The sequence below is a fragment of the Macaca nemestrina genome, chromosome 1 (genome assembly GCF_043159975.1).
Source record: "Macaca nemestrina isolate mMacNem1 chromosome 1, mMacNem.hap1, whole genome shotgun sequence".
In the NCBI taxonomy this organism is placed as follows: domain Eukaryota; kingdom Metazoa; phylum Chordata; class Mammalia; order Primates; family Cercopithecidae; genus Macaca; species Macaca nemestrina.
This window is the reverse complement of record NC_092125.1, coordinates 61,921,465-61,939,704: the sequence shown is the minus strand read 5'-3', so window position 1 is coordinate 61,939,704 and position 18,240 is coordinate 61,921,465. Positions and strand designations below refer to the sequence as shown.

The 18,240-nt window shown below is 46.6% G+C and overlaps 1 protein-coding gene across 3 annotated transcripts; it reads right to left on the bottom strand.

Annotated features, from left to right (window-relative positions):
• Window positions 1-2,460: 2,460 nt before the first annotated feature.
• On the bottom strand, window positions 2,461-16,277 carry LOC105484777 (lymphocyte transmembrane adaptor 1). Of its 3 annotated transcripts, XM_011746718.3 has the most exons (6): window positions 16,055-16,277; window positions 15,784-15,921; window positions 9,466-9,575; window positions 8,895-9,005; window positions 7,904-7,983; window positions 2,461-6,104 (listed from the first exon to the last, which is right to left on the bottom strand). In XM_011746718.3, exons 2-6 carry the CDS (start codon window positions 15,870-15,872, stop codon window positions 5,298-5,300), a joined length of 1,197 nt encoding a protein of 398 aa, XP_011745020.1. In that variant the 5' UTR covers window positions 15,873-15,921; window positions 16,055-16,277; the 3' UTR covers window positions 2,461-5,297. The 3 variants fall into 3 exon arrangements, with proteins under 3 accessions (XP_011745020.1, XP_011745019.1, XP_011745021.2); XM_011746717.2 differs by having other exon boundaries at window positions 15,784-16,277; XM_011746719.3 differs by lacking the exon at window positions 15,784-15,921.
• Window positions 16,278-18,240: the final 1,963 nt, after the last annotated feature.

Below are 18,240 nucleotides of genomic sequence, written 5' to 3'. Positions count from 1 at the left end.
TGAAGATTTCCCAAAACTAAAGGTTCATCTTCCTTTCAGACCATAGAGGGTAACTTCTAGACACTGCCGTGGATTTGTAAACTGTCATGGTGCCAGTAGGAGTGTCTTTTAGCATGCTAATACATTCTAATGAGCATATAATGAGCAGTGAGGTTGACTAGGGGTTACTCTCATCGCCATCTTGGTTTTGATAGGTTTTGACTGGCTTCTTTATCACATTCTGTTTTATCAGTGAGGTCTTTGTGACCTGTATCTTGTGCTGACCTCCTATCTCATTCTGTGACTAAGAATGCCTAACCTTCCGGGAATGCAGCCCAGCAGGTCTCAGCCTCTTTTTACCCAGCTGCCATTCAAGATGGAGTCGCTCTGGTTCCAATGCCTCTGACATACCCACTCTGAATCAGGCTGAACTTCCATGAAATGCGGGTCTGCTAGAATTGTCTACTCATAAGGCACTGCAAACCTATATATAAATGGGAGGCAGTGAATGATGGACATGCATATTATGAGTATCTTCTCTTCCCATGTGCATTCTCCATTGTCCCAACAGACTTCATTTACAAAACACGAGTTCAAAGATAAGAATTTCTTTCAAAGGTAAGAATTTCTTTTTTTTTTTTTGAGACGGAGTCTCGCTCTGTCGCCCAGGCTGGAGTGCAGTGGCCGGATCTCAGCTCACTGCAAGCTCCGCCTCCCGGGTTTACGCCATTCTCCTGCCTCAGCCTCCCGAGTAGCTGAGACTACAGGCGCCCGCCACCTCACCTGGCTAGTTTTTTGTAATTTTTATTAGAGACGGGGTTTCACCATGATAGCCAGGATGGTCTCGATCTCCTGACCTCGTGATCCGCCCGTCTCGGCCTCCCAAAGTGCTGGGATTATAGGCTTGAGCCACCACGCCCGGCCAACAAAGGTAAGAATTTCAAGATGGCAACAGCACAACATTAAACCAAGTGCAGGGCCCTTCTGAGTGCCAGGCCCCATGCAACTGCTCGGCCAGCGTGCCCAGGAAGCTGGCCCTGCATGGGAAATCGCGCTCTTGTGAAGGGCTCCAGGTTCCTTTCATTTCTCCTGGAGAGTCAAAGAAGCACTGGAGATAAAAAGAAAAGGTTAGAGTTTTCTGGCTATGTTGTCATATTCTTCTGAAATGATCCTAACCCTTCGGGTAGAGACAGACATCTACCTTCCCAGTCTGGAGCTGGGAATGCTGAAGGAAACGATTGGCAAGAGGAAAGGGAGGCCTGTTTACTTCCATTTCCCTCTAACTTCAGGGGAGCAGGACACTGGGTTATTGACCGAGAGTTTCTGGAAATATTTGCAAGTCAGTATAGGCCCTCAGCCCACAGGAAACCCAGAATTGACGATAAAGCCTGTCATAGTAAGGGGGTGCTGAAGGAGGACAGATGCCAGATGGACAGCAAGACCTCATCTTCTGTTCACCATTAGAGGGTAGGAGTTTCTAGAGGGAAGGAGGGAACTTAGTAAACCTCTGTATTTTGTACTAAACAGTATCCCGAATGAAGACACACAATCAACATAATATGGGTTTGAATAATTAGTTCACTTTATTTAACTAATTAAGGAATCAAAATGGGTTAGTTATCTTTGTTTGTTTGAGGCAGAGTCTTGCTATCGCCCAGGCTGGAATGCAGAGGCAAGAATACGACTCACTGCAGCCTCGACCTCTTGGGCTCAAGCGATCCTCCCACCTCAGCCTCCCAAGTAGCTGGAACTACAGGCAAGCACCACAATGTCTAGCTAATTTTTGTATTTTTTTGTAGAGATGAGGTTTTACCATGTTGCCCAGGCCGGTCTTGAACCCCTGGGCTCAAGCCATTTGCCTGCCGTGGCCTCCCACAGAGCTGGGATTATAGGCGTGGACCACTGTGCCTGGCCTTGGTTATCTTTATATCTACTTTTACATCCTATCCTAATCTTGAAAAGATTTCCTCATATTTAGCATTATCGAGTGTATGAGATAAGACAATTAGTCAAAATTCCCTGGCAACCAATGTGAGAAAACAAAACCATAAATTGAAAGAAACAAATTAACATTCAATAAAAAATTTTTCATTGATTCATTTGCAAAAAATTCTTAAAACAAGAAATAAACAGAAAAGTTACCTATCTAATAGGAGACAATCTACAGTGCATTAATCATTCTTGATTTGGAAGAGTATGTAAGTGTGATTGGCTGATCGCGGTATCCAGCTTGTTGGTGTGTAAACAAGCAAGAGCTGCCTTAGGGCCCAGCGTGGTGGCTCACGCCTGTAATTGCAGCACTTTGGGAGGCCACAGCGGGTGGATCGCCTGAGATCAGGAGATCGAGACCAGCCTGACCAACATGGTGAAACCCCATCTCTACTAAAAACACAAAATTAGCCAGGCCTGGTGGTGGGCGCCTGTAATCTCAGCTACTTGGGAGGCGGAGGCAGGAGAATTGCTTCAAGTTGGGAGGTTGGGAGGTGGAAGTTGCAGTGAGCCGAGATCATGCCATTGCACTCCAGCCTGGGTGACAAGACCAAAACTCCGTCTCAAAAAATAAAAAAGAGCTGGCTTAGTTTATTCCAGGACCTGCCCCCAACTGATACGTTGTCCCTCCCACCCTTAATGGGTGACCAGCTGTCTTCATAACTTCTAATTTAGATCCCATAACTTTTCATCCCCTCTTAGTTATGAGAATTCTCTCATGCCAACGTTTAAGATTTTGTTCAGTCCATTTAAGCTTCATTCTCACATAGGATACAAACTTCTCCTTACTTGACTATGGGGTTGTCCTTTCTCTGCCCTTGCTGCTGCCCTGGCTAACCCTGCTTGGTCATCAGTACCAGACTGTCATGGTTCCCTCTGTGTGGCATGAATTTAAATGCTGGCCACTTGGTGGAGTAATGGTCTGTTTTCACTCACAACACTTCTGACACCAAATGGTGGGGTTTTTCCCCAACAGCCGACCAATTTTCCAGCTTTCTGGACACCAGTTGGGTGTCCTGCAATTCAATTCTTACACTAACCTGCCTGTCCTTATCTACAATAGTTTGACTTATTTAACCCAAATATATATATATAAGTAGTTACAGAATTGCTAAGCCATGCCTCTGTGAGATACAAATTTACCAACCAGAGTGCAGTTTTTGTATGTAGTTCTTTGTGTCCTTATCTACAGTTACAAGTCAAAACATTGTTTTCCAACTTTAATTGTCAGTTCTTTTTTTCTCCATCCCTTTCAGTTAGTTGATATCATACATTTATAATACAATTAGATTCCTTTGCCACAATTTGACATCTTGGGTTCCCTTGACAGTCTGTTCATTTTTTAAAATTTAAAATTTGCATATAAAGCCCCTTTGTCTAGTGTATAGTTTTTTTTTTTTTTTTAAAGACAGTCTTGCTCTATCGCCCAGGCTGGAGTGCAGTGACGCGATCTCGGCTCACTGCAACCTCGCCTCCCAGGTTCAAGTGATTCTCCTGCCTCAGCCTCCTGAGTAGCTGGGACTACAGGCGCACACCACCATGCCAGGATAATTTTTGTATTTTTAGTAGAGACAGGGTTTCACCATGTTGTCCAGGACAGTCTCGATCTCCTGACCTAATGTTCCACCTGCCTCGGCCCCCCAGAGTGCTGGGATTACAGGTGTGAGCCACCGCACCCAGCCATGTGTATAGTTCTTGTGTTTGCAAATGGATATAGTCATGTATCCACCACACGGTACCATACAGAACAGCTCCATCAGCCTAAAAATTCCCTTTGTAGCCCATTTGTAGCAAACTTCCCTCCTTTTTCCAAACCTGGCAACAACTGATCTGTTCTTCATCCCTATAGTTTTGGCTTTTCCAGAATGTCATATAAATAGAATTGCACAGCATGTAGACTTTTAGGCCTGGCTTCTTTCACTTAGCAAAATGGATTTAAGATACGTCTATATTATTGTGTGAACCAAGAGTTCATTTTTTACTGTTGAGTATGGATAAACTCAAGGAATGGATATCAACAGTTTATCCAATCACCCGTTGAAGGATATGTGGATTATTTCTAGTTTTTGGTAATTATGAATGAAGCTGCTATAAACAGTCATGTGTGAGTTTTTGTGTGAACATAAGTTTTCAGTTCACTTCGGTCAATTTCTAGTAGTGAAATGGCTGGGCCATATGATAAGTTATGCTTATAAGAAAAGGCTTAACAGTTTTTCAAAGTGGCCCTGATGCTTTGCAATCCCATCAGCGACCAGTGAGGGTTCCTATTCTTCTGCATCCTCACCTACATTTGGTTGCCCACACTTTTTTTTTTTTTTTTTTTTTTTTTTTGAGACGGAGTCTCGCTTTGTCGCCCAGGCTGGAGTGCAGTGGCCGGATCTCAGCTCACTGCAAGCTCCGCCTCCCGGGTTTACGCCATTCTCCTGCCTCAGCCTCCTGAGTAGCTGGGACTACAGGTGCCCACCACCTCGCCCGGCTAGTTTTTTGTATTTTTAGTAGAGACGGGGTTTCACCATATTAGCCAGGATGGTCTCGATCTCCTGACCTCGTGATCCGCCCGTCTCGGTCTCCCAAAGTGCTGGGATTACAGGCTTGAGCCACCGCGCCCGGCCGCCCACACTTTTTTTTTTGAGAGCGACTCTTGCTCTGTCACCAGGCTGGAGTACAGTGGCACAATCTCAGCTTGCTGCAACCTCAACCTCCCCAGCTCAAGTGATTCTCCTGCTTCAGCCTCCTGAGTAGCTGAGATTACAGAGGCACACCACCACACCCGGCTAATTTTTGTATTTTTTGTAAAGAAGGGCCATGTTGTCCAGGCTGGTCTAGAACTCCTGGCATCAAGTGATCTGCCCTCCTCGGCCTACCAAAGTGCTGGGATTACAGGCATGAGCCACTGCACCTGGCCTGCCTATACTCTTTAAAATGGAAATTGTCCACCTCACTCCACTCCAACTTCTTCCTTCCTTTTGACCTCTACCTGGATTATACAATAATCTATACTCCTGCTTTGCAGCCTGTTGGTATTAATGAAGGTAATAATCTTAGAGTACTGTGCACGACTTTCCTGCTTTCCTCACAGTTCTAGGAAGCAGTTTCAGCAAACGTTCTTAGGCTGGTGCAGGAGATAACTACACACTGCTTGAGAAGAATTCCCTTCTGGAATTCCCAAACCTCTGCTTTTGTGTGGCCTCTTAGTTCCCTGCTCATCTCAGCCTCTTTTTAATCTAACCAGTGAATCCACTGAAGCACTAAGGTGATCACGGGTCTGCACCAATCTATCCCATAAGATAGACTACTTGATGTGGCTTTACGGCTGGGTATCTGGGTCTTCATTCATCAGGAAGGAGCTGAGTGCCAGGCCCCTGCTCAGAGTCCCTGCCTCCTAACTGGGCAGTTAGCACATTCTCATAGTCATTGGAGTCCTCATTTGACATCTCTTCTCTATGTTTCATCTGACTGTTCTCACTCTGTGTGAATGGCTGAAAGTCTGCATAATCCCCTGAAGCAAGGGATGTCCTTTTGACACATCGGACGTGGGTCCCTGAATCATCTGTCTTGTCCTCAACATGACCTATGTTTGAGGATGGCACATCTTTCTCAGCCTGCTGCTGCCTTCCACTGGGATCTGCTGCTGGAACATTTTCATAGTCTCTGCAGCACTGAAAAGTCACCCAGAGCTGCCTCTCCTGGATGGCACCGAGATCCAACCCTGTCATGTTGACATAGTCATTTGAGGTCTGAGAAGAACCTTCTCCATTGCTGAGTGAATCACTGCCCTCAGTTTCTGGAGAATACAAACTGGTGCAGTCACCAGCATCTGCACAGCCCTCATCTCTTTCCTCAGTAAACTCCAGCTTCTGGGCACTGGGAAGAACAAAGAGATTTCTGGAAGGGCTTTTGGTAGAAGCTAGAGTCTCAGCAATCTCTTCTGCTGTGGGGACATTGACATACTCATGTGAATCCTCTGAAGAAATGCTTGTGCAGTCTCTGGAAGCTCTGACATTTATGCAGCGTGCTGATGGAGTGAGGCTGTCACACATCTGGGGGACCATGGCATTATCATAGATACCTACTGCATACTCCACGGCATGGACGTGGGCTCTATGCTCCTGGAAGGCATTGCCTGCTTGGGAGGGCTATGAGGAAGAAAAGGAAGCCAGCAATCAGATGCAAGCAGAAATATGGACAAAGCCTTTCTTCTTGGCAAATACCACTGGCATAGTTCACTTGGCTCTCCACCTCGAAGAAAATCTCTAAATCAGGGTCCCGAACTGCAAGGCTCTACATGCCAGGTAGGTATAAGGGAAGAGGGATGAGTTTAAGAAGAGCAACAGTGCAAATGTGATGATAAATTGCAACTGGTTTTTGGCCACAGTATGGGAATCAATTTGGGGGGTGGGGAACGGATGGGACGAAAGTATTATCAACCAAAGAGCCCTTTGAGAGGCAGTGCAACGTAGTGGCTAAAGGTGAGGCTTAGACTAAAGGTACAAATCCTAGCCTCACCACTTTGTGCCAAGTGAGTATGAGCACCTGACCTAGTCTCTCGGTGTTTTCATTTCCCAATTTATAAAATGAAGATTATCATAATATTTACATCATAAGTTTGTTTTTATTTTTGTTTTTGAGAGGGAGTTTCGCTCTTGTTGCCCAAGCTGGAGTTCAGTGGAGCGATCTCAGCTCACTGCAATCTCTGCCTCCCATGTTCAATCGATTCTCCGGCCTCAGCCTCCTGAGTAGCTGGGATTACAGGTGCCTCCTACCACCGCCTGGCTAATTCTTTTGTATTTTTAGTAGAGACAGTGTATGTTGTGTTACCAGGCAGCAGACACACAAACCTGTTGGTCCTGTAACAACCTCATTTGATCAAACACTTTCTACATCAGCTACAGTGCTGAATGACTTACAGACATTTCTGCTCCTGAGGGTAATTGAAATAATTGACATAAGCCCTGGAAGTAATATCCAAAGCAGGGTCGTAAGTGTGTTTTGAGCACCAATGGCATTGTTGGAATATTTGCATACCCTCCTGAGATGATTACTTTGAAGGGAGCGACATTCATTTGAATAAGCATGTTGTCATGTCTTTGTTAAAATAATCAATTGGCAGGGCATGGTGGCTCACACCTGTAATCTCAGCACTTTGGGAGGCCAAGGTGGGCAGATTGCTTGAGCTCAGGTGTTTGAGACCAGCCTGGGCAATATGGTGAAACCCCATCTCTACACAAAATACGAAAGCTGGCCAGGCGTGGTGGTGTGTGCCTGTGGTCCCAGCTACTTGGGGGACTGGAGTAGGAGGATCGCTTGAGCCCAGGAAGCAGAGGTTGGAGTGAGGGAAAAAAAAAAAAAAAATGGCTGGGCACGGTGACTCATGCCTGTAATCCCAGCACTTTGGGAAGCCAACGTGGGCAGATCACAAGGTCAAGAGATTGAGACCATCCTGGCCAACATAGTGAAAACCTATCTCTACTAAAAATACAGAAATCAGCTGGACGTGGTAGCACATGCCTATAATCCCAGCTACTTGGGAGGCTGAGGCAGGAGAACGGCTTGAACCTGGGAAGCAGAAGTTGCAGTGAGCCAAGATCACACCACTGCACTCCAGCCTGGGTGGGAGAGCAAGACTCCATCTAAAAAAAAAAAAAAAACTACATCTATACATACCAATCAATTTCAGTTCTGACATTGTGCACTTGAATATCTGTACCCTGGTACCCTTTTTAAAATTCCAAGCACTTGCCTCTGTCCTTAATTTTTCTTTTTGGGTATAGGGAGGTCCTGAGGCTAGTCTTCCCAATTTATTAATAGGACCGCAGGGCGAGTGCCAAAGGACATGCTGTTTGTTTGCAGTGAGACCAGATCCAAGCCCTATAACTCTTTCCCCTCAGTTCTTCTGCCAGAGACATGTCATTCTCCCGAGAAGCATGACTCTTACCACATGCTCAGGGCTCTCAGAATTTCTGGAGAGGAGGCTCTCAGTACTGAAAATGCGCATACTCCTTGACTCATGTCTCCCTGAAAGGACAGAGAACAAATTCTGAAGATAGCCAGTCCTCTGAGTGCTTCAGCCCAAATAATCCCTGCATCATGGATGAACTGGGTTTGTATGGTGTCTGGAATTTCCAGCCTTGGGTCCTGTGTTCTCCTGTGTTCTGAGGTCAGAGCTATGGGGATGACACTCTGAGAACCGGAAGCCCCTCAGCTTCTGTGGCATTGGCGGATGCTATCACGGGGATTGGGAGGCTGAGAAACACGGTCCTGTGGGAGAACCTCCTCCCCGCCCCTCCTCTGCCTGTGATGCTGGCACTGAGTTCTCCTCCTTTGTGTCTCCCCATGCCTGGACACACTTGGCTTTCTTCTGTTGCCTTAATATTAAGAAAAAACAAAACTCGGCCGGGCACGGTGGCTCAAGCCTGTAATCCCAGCACTTTGGGAGGCCGAGACGGGCGGATCACGAGGTCAGGAGATCGAGACCATCCTGGCTAACACGGTGAAACCCCGTCTCTACTAAAAATACAAAAAAAAATAAGCCAGGCGAGGTGGTGGGCGCCTGTAGTCCCAGCTGCTCGGGAGGCTGAGGCAGGAGAATTGCGTGAACCCGGGAGGCGGAGCTTGCAGTGAGCGGAGATCTGGCCACTGCACTCCAGCCTGGGCGACAGAGCCAGACTCCGTCTCAAAAAAAAAAAAAAAAAAGAAAAAGAAAAAACAAAACTCCCAGCCCAGATGACCCTCTGCTCCCTCTTTGGAGCCCTCCAGGTTCCCCCGGAGTTGCAGCTGACGGTCTGTCTATCCCATTCTCCCTGATACTCTCTGAAGGGCAAACAGGTTTGAGAACTTAGAGAAAGTTGCTTCTGGAGGGTGAGAGGCACATTCTGGGAGTGGAAGTTTGAACATCTGGACTCCATAGATTAGAAGGAAAAACCTACCCAGGTCTTCCTGTCGCCAAGGCAAGATGTCATAAATATTTTTGGCTCTTTGTCTGTTTTGTGGCAGAGTCAGCAAGGGCATGACGGTAACTCGGAGGTAAGGAACTTGCCCTGCAAGGCAATGAGAGAGATGGGAGTCAAGGCAGGGGTCAGCTACACAGAGTGAAGGAACTCATGGGAATGAGATGGCCCCTGGAAATGCTCCCCATCCTTGCCAGTTCTCACAAAAATACACTTTCAGATTTGAGTTTTCATTTGAGTGAGAGGAATAGGGGATTCCTATTTGAATTTTCATTTGAGTGAGAGGAATAGGGGACTTGATGGACAGAAAGTAAAGAGGAAACTGGACACAGGGGCACCAGGGCAATGACTTTCCCAGGGGAACTCCATCAGCACTGGGCCTTTGGAGCCACAGTTCAGGATCTTGAGTGAGGCAATGACCAGTGTATCAGGTAAGAACTGAGGACTCTCCAGGCCAATAGTTTATCCCTGGTAAATAAGCTGGGCTTTACATTCCAGGCTAGATTATTAATCCTACTATGTCTAAACTCAGGACAAACAAGGGACTCACGCTTCTTCCGTTTATTCCAGTTCCACAGGATGCAGAAAACTGCAACGACCAGGAGGATGGCAAGGAATCCCGCGAACCCAGAAAAGATGTTGCTGATCTGGTCTTTATTTCTAGAAAAACAATCAAATGCCATGTGCTAGCTGTAGGAGGGTGGGGAGGCTGGAGGAGACATTTCCTTCAGGAGTTAGAGCCTGAAGATTTGGAATTGGAGCCGAGTGAAAGAAAGCCCAGGTGGGGTGTGGTGGAAGAGAGGGTTATCTCTGAATATTGACTTTATGAGGAGAGGGAACTTGGACAGGGGAGAAGGGAACTGTTCTTTTCAAATGCCTACCGGGTGCCAGGGGTTCGCATGTGAAATTTAACCTCCTTTCTTCCTTTCTTCCTTCCTTCCTTCCTTTCTTCCTTTCTTCTTTTCTTTCTTTCTTCCTTCCTTCCTTCCTTCCATCCATCCTTTCTTTCTTCCTTTCTTCCTTTCTTTCTTTCTTTTATTTTTTATTTTAGGTGGAGTCTTTCTCTGTCGCTCAGGCTGGAGTGCAGTGGCACGATCTCAGCTCACTGCAACCTCCGCCTCCTGGGTTCAAGTGATTTTCCTGCCTCAGCCTCCAGAGTAGCTGGGATTACAGGCACGTGCCACGACGCCCAGCTAATTTTTGTCTTTTTAGTAGAGATGGGGTTTCACCACATTGGCCAGGATGGTCCCTGTCGCTTGACCTTGTGATCCGCCTGCCTTGGCCTCCCAAAGTGCTGGGATTACAGGCATGAGCCACCACGCCCGGCCCGTGAAACTTATTTAATCTTTACAACAATCCTATCTCACTTTGTGTCCAAGTAACCTGAGCTTTAGATTCAGAAAGGTAAAGTAACAAGTCAGAGATCACCTAGGTAGGAAGGAGCAGAGAAGAAATGTGAATCTAGGTCTGTTTGTGTCCAAAGACTGTGCTCTTTCCACTCTGCCACACTGTCCTCCAAACCTGCAAAGTCAGTCATTTGGCCTTGCCCTTTCTCATTCCCTACTCGTGGCCTTCCTGGCTTGCTTGGAGGAGAGGATTAGCCAATTTACAATTAGGGAGTGGCTCTGTGAGAGAGTCCATCTTGCATGAACTTGAATAACCCCCGGCACCAATTTGTGGAGCTGGTCTCCAAGCAACACGCTGTTGTGTGGAGTTTAACCAATTCACGTTCTGTGCTACCTTGCAATTCCCTGGCAGGGCTGGCGTCACTGCTCAGTTTTGCTTGGGTGTTGAAATGCGTCCAGATGATTACAACTCCAGATGGCTATGCCTAATGCAATAGAAAGCTGCCAACTGAAGTTACAGCAGGACTCAGGAACTGACGTGCTACCCCCAATTATTAGAAACCAGGGCATTTAACAGGGAAGGTTTTTGTCCCCTTGAGTTTTAGGGTTATTTATACAACTTTCTTTCTTTCTTTCTTTCTTTCTTTCTTTCTTTCTTTCTTTCTTTCTTTCTTTCTTTCTTTCTTTCTTTCTTTCTTTCTTTCTCTTTCTTTCTTTCTTTCTTTCTTTCTTTCTTTCTTTCTTTCTTTCTTTCTTTCTTTCTTTCTTTCTTTCAGACAGAGTCTCGCTCTGTTGCTCAGGCTGGAGTGCAGTGGCATGATCTCGGCTCACTGCAACCTCTGCCTCCCAGGTTCAAGCGATTCTCCTGCCTCCGTCTCCTGAGTAGCCAGGACTATAGACACCCGCCACCACGCCAGGCTAATTTTTTTTTTTTTTTTTTGTATTTTTAGTAGAGATAGGATTTCACCATGTTAGCCAGGCTGGTCTTGAACTCCTGACATCAAATGATCTGCCCGCCTCAGGCTCCCAAAGTGCTGGGTACAGGCGTGAGCCACCGCACCCAGCCTATCCAAGTTTCTAGTGGGCATTTCTAACTAGCTGCCTAACAGACATCTCAAACCAAAACATCTCCCCACATAAACCTGCTACTCCCCACGTGTTTCCCATCATCTAGTGACTTAGTCAAAAACCTTGGAGCCATTCTTGACTTGGAGCTCTTTTTCTTTCATGCCCCACTTCCAGTCAACCAATAGATTCTGTCTGCATTACCCTGGGCATTTACCCCAAACCCAACCACCTCTTGCTCCTCTGTTGCCACCACTTGGGTCTAAGCCACTGTGTTTCACAGGAATCTTTGTAATAACGTTCCTTATTGGTTTCCTTGCTTTAACTCTTGGCCCCAACATACTATCTTCACGCAAAAACCAGTGTGATAATTCTAAACAGTAAGTCAGATCACATCCCTCCACTGCTCGTCACTCTCCGTGGCTTCGAGTAACTTAGAATAAAGTCTATAGTCCTTCCTCAGTGACGACTTTATGGCACAATATGATCTGGCCTCTGCCTACCTCTGACCTTATTTCCTACCACGTTCCCTCTGACTTTGACTACCAGGATCCCTTGCCCACGCAAAGCACAGTTCTGTGTCAGACCTGCCACTCCCTCTCCCAGGAACCCTCCTCTCCCAGCTGTCTGCATGACTGAGTCCCTCTCATTCAGGTCTCTTCTGAAATGTCAAATGTCATCTCCTCAGACAGGTCTTCCATGGCCACACCCTATTACTTGCAGTCCCCTTGCTGTGCTCCATTTTTTCTTCATATCACTGATGACTGATTGATGTATCTTTTTTTTGAGACGGAATTTCGCTTTTGTTTCCCAGACTGGAGTGCAGTGGCACAATCTCGGCTCACCGCAACCTTCCCCTCCCGGGTTCAAGCAATTCTTCTGCCTCAGCCTCCCGAGCAGCTGGGACTACAGGTGTGCACCACCACGCCTGGCTACTTTTTGTATTTTTAGTAGAGATGGGGTTTCATCATATTGGTAAGGCTGGTCTCGAACTCCTGACCTCAGGTGATCTGCCTGCCTCGGCCTCCCAAAGTGCTGGGATTACAGGCATGAGCCACCACGCCCAGCCTGATTGATTGATACTATACATTCATATGCTTACCTGTTTATCATTTTTTTATTAAAAAAACCCAAAAAAACCAAACAACAACAACAACAACATTGAGACAGGGTCTCCACGTGTTGCCCAGGCTGGGTTTTGAACTCCTGGGCTCAACTGATCCTCCTGCCTTGGCCTACCAAAGTGCTTGGATTATAGGCATGAGCCACCACATTCAGCTCTGTTCTTTGTTTGACTCTCCCCTTTGACTATAAGCTTCCAGTAGTTATGGACTTGTTTATCCTATTCACCTAGTGCCTTAAATAGTGCTTGGTACTTTGTAGGGCCCTGATGAATATTTGTTAAATGAATGAATGACTGAATAAATAAATAAATGAACTAACATAGAAATAGTTTTAAGTGTAGTACAGCCGTTATGGAAAACACTATGGAGGTTCTTCAAAAATTAAAAATAGAACTACCAAGGCAGGGCGTGGTGGCTCACGTCTGTAATCCCAGCACTTTGGGAGGCCGAGGCAGGCAGATCACCTGAGGTCAGGAGTTTGAGACCAGCCTGGCCGACATGGTAAAACCCTGTCTCTACTGAAAATACAGAAAAAAATTAGCTGGGCGTGGTAGCACACGCATGTTTTCCCAGCTACTCAGGACGCTGAGACAGGAGAATCTCTTGAACCCGGGAGGCGGAGGTGCAGTGAGCCGAGATTGTGCCATTGCACTCCAGCCTGGGCGACAGAGTGAGACTTTCTCTCAAAAAAAGAAAAGAACTACCATACGAGCCATATAATCCAATAATCTCACCACTGGGTATATATCTGAAGGAAATGAAATCATATTTGAAAGACATGTCTACACTCCCATGTTCATTGCAGCATTATTCACAATAGTCAAAATATGGAATTAACCTAAGTGTCCATCAATGGATGAATGGATGAAAAAATGTGGTATATATACTCAATGGAATACTAGTCAGCCTTTAAGAAAGAAGGGAATCCTAGGCCAGGCGCGGTGGCTCAAGCCTGTAATCCCAGCACTTTGGGAGGCCGAGACGGGTGGATCACGAGGTCAGGAGATCGAGACCATCCTGGCTAACACGGTGAAACCCCGTCTCTACTAAAAAATACAAAAAAAACTAGCCGGGCGAGGTGGCGGGCGCCTGTAGTCCCAGCTACTCGGGAGGCTGAGGCAGGAGAATGGCGTGAACCCGGGAGGCGGAGCTTGCAGTGAGCTGATATCCGGCCACTGCACTCCAGCCTGGGCGACAGAGCAAGACTCCGTCTCAAAAAAAAAAAAAAAAAAAAAAGAAAGAGGGGAATCCTGTCATTTTTGACCACATGAGTGAACCTAGAGGTCATTATGTTAAATGAAATAAACCAGGGAACAAAAAGACAAAACCAGGTGATCTCACTCATGTGGAGTGGAAAGCTAAACTCATAGAAGTGGAGAGTAGAGGCCGGGCACAGTGGCTCACACCTGTAATCCCAGCACTTTGGGAGGCCAAGGCAGGCAGATCACCTGAGGTCGGAGTTCGAGACCAGCCTGACCAACATGGAGAAACCCCGACTCTACTGAAAATACAAAATTAGCCAGGTGTGGTGACTCATGCCTGTAAGCCCAGCTACTGGGGAGGCTGAGGCAGGAGAATCGCTTGAACCTGGGAGGTGGAGGTTGCAGTGAGCCAAGACTGTGCCATTGCACTCTAGCCTGGGCAACAAGAGTGAAACTTTGTCTCAAAAAAAAAGGTGGAGAGTAGAATGGTGGTTATCAGGGAGGGGTTGCAGAGAGGTTGGTCAAAGGATACAAAATATCAGTTAGAGAGAAAGAATAAATTAAAGGGATCTGTTGTATAACATGATGCCTATAGTCAATAAAAATGTATTGATGGACCAGACGCGGTGGCTCATGCCTGTAATCCCAGCACTTTGGGAGGCCAAGATGGGTGGATTACCTGAGGTAGGGAGTTCGAGACCAGCCTGACCAACATGGAGAAACCCTGTCTCTACCAAAAATACAAAAAAGTTAGCCGGGGGTGGTGGTGCATGCCTGTAATCCCAGCTACTGGGGAGTCTGAGGCAGGAGAATAGCTTGAACCTGGGAGGCAGAGGTTGCAGTGAGCAGAGATCACACCACTGCACTCCAGGCTGGGCGACAGAGCGAGACTCCGTCTAAAAAAAAAAAAAAAAAATCAAAAAACAAAACAAAACAAAAAAAGTGTTGATGACTATAGTTAATAAAAATGTGTCATATTCTTGAAAATTGCTGAGAAATTTTAAGTATTCTCACCACAAAAGAAAATTGTGAAGTAATGTGTATCTTAATTAGTTTAATGTAGCTATTGTACAATGTATACATATTTCAAAACAACAGGCTATCATGATAAATATATACAATTTTGATTTGCCAATTAGAAATAAATAAAAATAAATGAAGAAATAGTTTTGGAGGGATGCTTCAGGCTTCTGATTTTTGTGAATTCATTGCTCATCGATACTCATGTCTACCTGCAAGTGACATGTGTTTGCCATGGTAATAACATTTATTTTCCCAGACAACTGCAATTTTATTTTATTTTTTGAGACAGAGTTTCGCTTTTGTTGCCCAGGCTGGAGTGCAATGGCATGATGTCGGCTCACTGCTACCTCTTTCCCGGGTTCAAGCAATTCTCCTGCATCAGCCTCCCGAGTAGCTGGGACTATAGGAGCGCGCTAGCACCCCTGGCTAATTTTTGTATTTTTAGTAGGGACGAGGTTTCACCATGTTGGCCAGGCTGGTCTTGAACTCCTGACCTCAGGTGATCCGCCCCAGCTGCCCCCGGCCTCCCAAAGCGCTGGGGTTACAGGAGTGAGCCACTGCACCTGGTCAGCTACCAATGTTTTTAAAGTTTCAACTGTGGGTGGATTTTTAATTTTGTTTGTATGAGATTGAAAGTAGTAGCAGTAATTTATACCCACGATTAGTCCTCTAAGATTTTACATCCTAAAGACATATCTTTATTATATTTATCACTACATTTTATTCATGACAAGTTTTTGGATCTCAACACACATCCTTGGAAAACTCAGCCTTTCATTTCTGTCATGGTGACACCTGGGAAAGACTGACAATAGGGTTCAGGGCCTCTGAGAGGTGAGAAATCCAACCAGTCTAAGCAACTAGCTTTAAGGACCAGTGTTACCACAGTTTTTCCTCTACCAAATATCTTCTTTCTTTCCTCAATACCTTCCTTTCCCCCTAGCACCCCTGAGCAAATGCCTCCAAGCCTAGAGTTTGGTGGTCTCAGTAGACCCGAGCCTGGGTATTGAGAGGAGACAGCACTGCTGTGTAAGAAGCTCCTAAGTGTGGACTAGGACCTTCTGCCTAAATCAGGGCAGGGTGGAGCTCACCACCCTGAGTCACTCACCTGTCCAGGCTGCGGGGAGTCACATGCAGAGTGCTGGACTCCAAGGTCCTCCCTCTGATTGTCGAAAGGGTTGGAGTGACACCATCCATTGTATCAGGAACCTTTGAGATGCTCTCTGGTTTCAGCTTCTAAGTTTCTCTTAATCATAATCAGTTAGCCAGCATGTCTGCCACTTCTCCCCACCCCCACAACAAACTGCCTATCTTGTGTCTACCTCTGAAATGTCAGGCCAAGTTGACCCAACATACAAAAGCAACAGGTTTGGTTCTACCTGGACGTGGCTAATGCCCGCTGCAGGAGGTGCAATCTCATCCGGACGTGGTGCTTCCAAGTGAGGTGGCTCAGGGAGAATCTATGGCCTCTGCCTTCTGGTGGAAATGTGAGGGGCACAGAGGGGGAAACTGCCAAGAGGCTCAGGAGAGGCTCCGTGAGAAGCTCATCTTCCTTCAACACCCAAAGCAGAGTGAAAAGAGCAAACCACTTTGCCAGAATGGAAACAGAGAGTCAGTCACCGGAAACGACACCACCAATGTGCTAATGAAGCACAGGGCACAGGAAACGCTGCTCAGCTCTTAATCTGCTAGAAGAAAACATATCTTTAACCCACCGTTCCCTGGGTTTGCCAGGTGCTCTGTGGTCTGTGATGAGTGTGATTAAAAATGGGGCAGGGTAGTAGAGAACTTGTGATTCTTCACCCTGGGTTTCTGAGACACTTAGAGTTTTACAAGTCTTCAGTTTTACAGTGTTTTCTAAGCAAGTTAAGGAGCACTGGAGGTTGCCTTTTAGAGTCAAATGCAGATCTCTGGGACCCTCTTCTGATTCAGTGCGTGGAGGGTGCAGAGGGGGCAGGCTTTGGATGTCAATGCTTTGCAGGTGAATTTGATGGAGCTTTCAGGTGATTTTGATGGAGCTGGTCTGTTTCATGTTTTGGGAACCTCTTCTCTGGGCACTACCTTAAGAATAGAGGTTATGCTGGGTTAGCAGGACCCCTGCTCCCCAAAGGTGACCTTTCACAGCTCCTGGCTGCTGGTGATCTCCTGTTCTCAGGGCTCTTCTGAAGATCAGTTGCAGTCTTACTTGTCACACATCTGTCTCAGAAGCTGAACAAGTTCATCCCTAAGAGCTACCCAAAGTGTTCCAAACTTTGAAGATCATTAAAAATTTGTTGCTAACTCCCCTCCCTTCTTGAGCCTACTAATCTCCAGAAACACTCTTTGCATCTTGGGAGAGTCCAAAGAGAAGGGGCCACTAAGACTGTTGTGAGGATGTGAAGAAGAACTTCTCTGATTGCACTTTCCACGGTGAAATGAATTCCCAGATGAATGGAAGGGCAGACCAGCAGTACCCTCCTAGAACCATGCCTCCCTCCCATCTCTTCCCAGTGGACATTGAGGTCCTCAGCTTTCCTGAGGTGACAGCCCCTGGCTTGTCTGCATCCAGACTCTCACAGAGTCCCCAGGGGCTGCAGACTGGCCGTGGCTGGCTTTCCACAGAGCTTCATCATCCAGGTCCTGGACCCCTTCCCTCCTAGGAGCTTCACCTGGTAGGAAGCAGAAATAGCTCAGAGGCAGCTGGTGCTGGAGCTGGAACCTGGGTCTCTGCCCACTTCTCCTTTGGATCAGGGCTGAGTAGGAACTAGGACTACTCACAAGATCCATCATGCTGGTGGCAGGGACTGGGGTCCTGGGCCATTGGAACCAATAGGGACTGTGTGTGAATCAGGACCTTGGAAGGCAGTACAAGGAAAGGACACATGGAACCAAACCTCAGAACCATGAATGCTACTCAAAAAAAAAAAAAAAAAAAAAAAAATTCTTTCTTTTTGAAAGAACTTTTCCATTGCATGTGATCATTTCAAGGCCTCACTTATCTTATCTACCCAATCTGCTGCAGTTAGACCAATCTTCCCTCTGGTTGTCCGATTCTCTCCTGCCCCCACATCTGAGGGGAATCACCACCTCAGAGGCAGCTGCACACATTACCTGCCCCAGGCTGCAGGTGAGTGCCAGGTTTCCAGGCCCCGGCTGTGCCCCTCATCCTGCTCTCCTTTCCTTCCCCATGGGGCAAAATCCAATCAAACTGACAAACTAAAACAAAAAGTCGGTAGCTGAAATGATTCATCATAATAGCAGGGAAAAAACAAAACACTGGGAAATGGGGTGGTTTTTTTTGTTTTGTTTTGTTTTGTTTTTTTTTTTGAGGTGGAGTTTTGCTCTTGTTGCCCAGGCTGGAGTGCAATGGCGTGATCTTGACTCACTGCAACCTCTGCCTCCCTGGTTCAAGCGATTCTCCTGTCTCAGCCTCTAGAGTAGCTGGGATTACACGCATGCACCACCACACCCAGCTAATTTTGTATTTTTAGTAGAGACGGGGTTTCTCCATGCTGGTCAGGCTGGTCTCGAACTCCTGACCTTGGGTGATCTGCCCAACTCGGCCTCCCAAAGTGCTGGGATTACA

Excerpts from the sequence above, each read along its gene's own strand:
- LOC105484777 (XM_011746717.2), bottom strand. The coding sequence starts at position 15,872 with ATGGATGGTGTCACTCCAACCCTTTCGACAATCAGAGGGAGGACCTTG. Across the intron at positions 9,576-15,783 it reads ACTCCCCGCAGCCTGGACAG|AAATAAAGACCAGATCAGCA; the intron begins GTGAGTGACTCA and ends TTGTTTTTCTAG. Across the intron at positions 9,006-9,465 it reads CTGGAATAAACGGAAGAAGC|GGCAAGTTCCTTACCTCCGA; the intron begins GTGAGTCCCTTG and ends ATTGCCTTGCAG.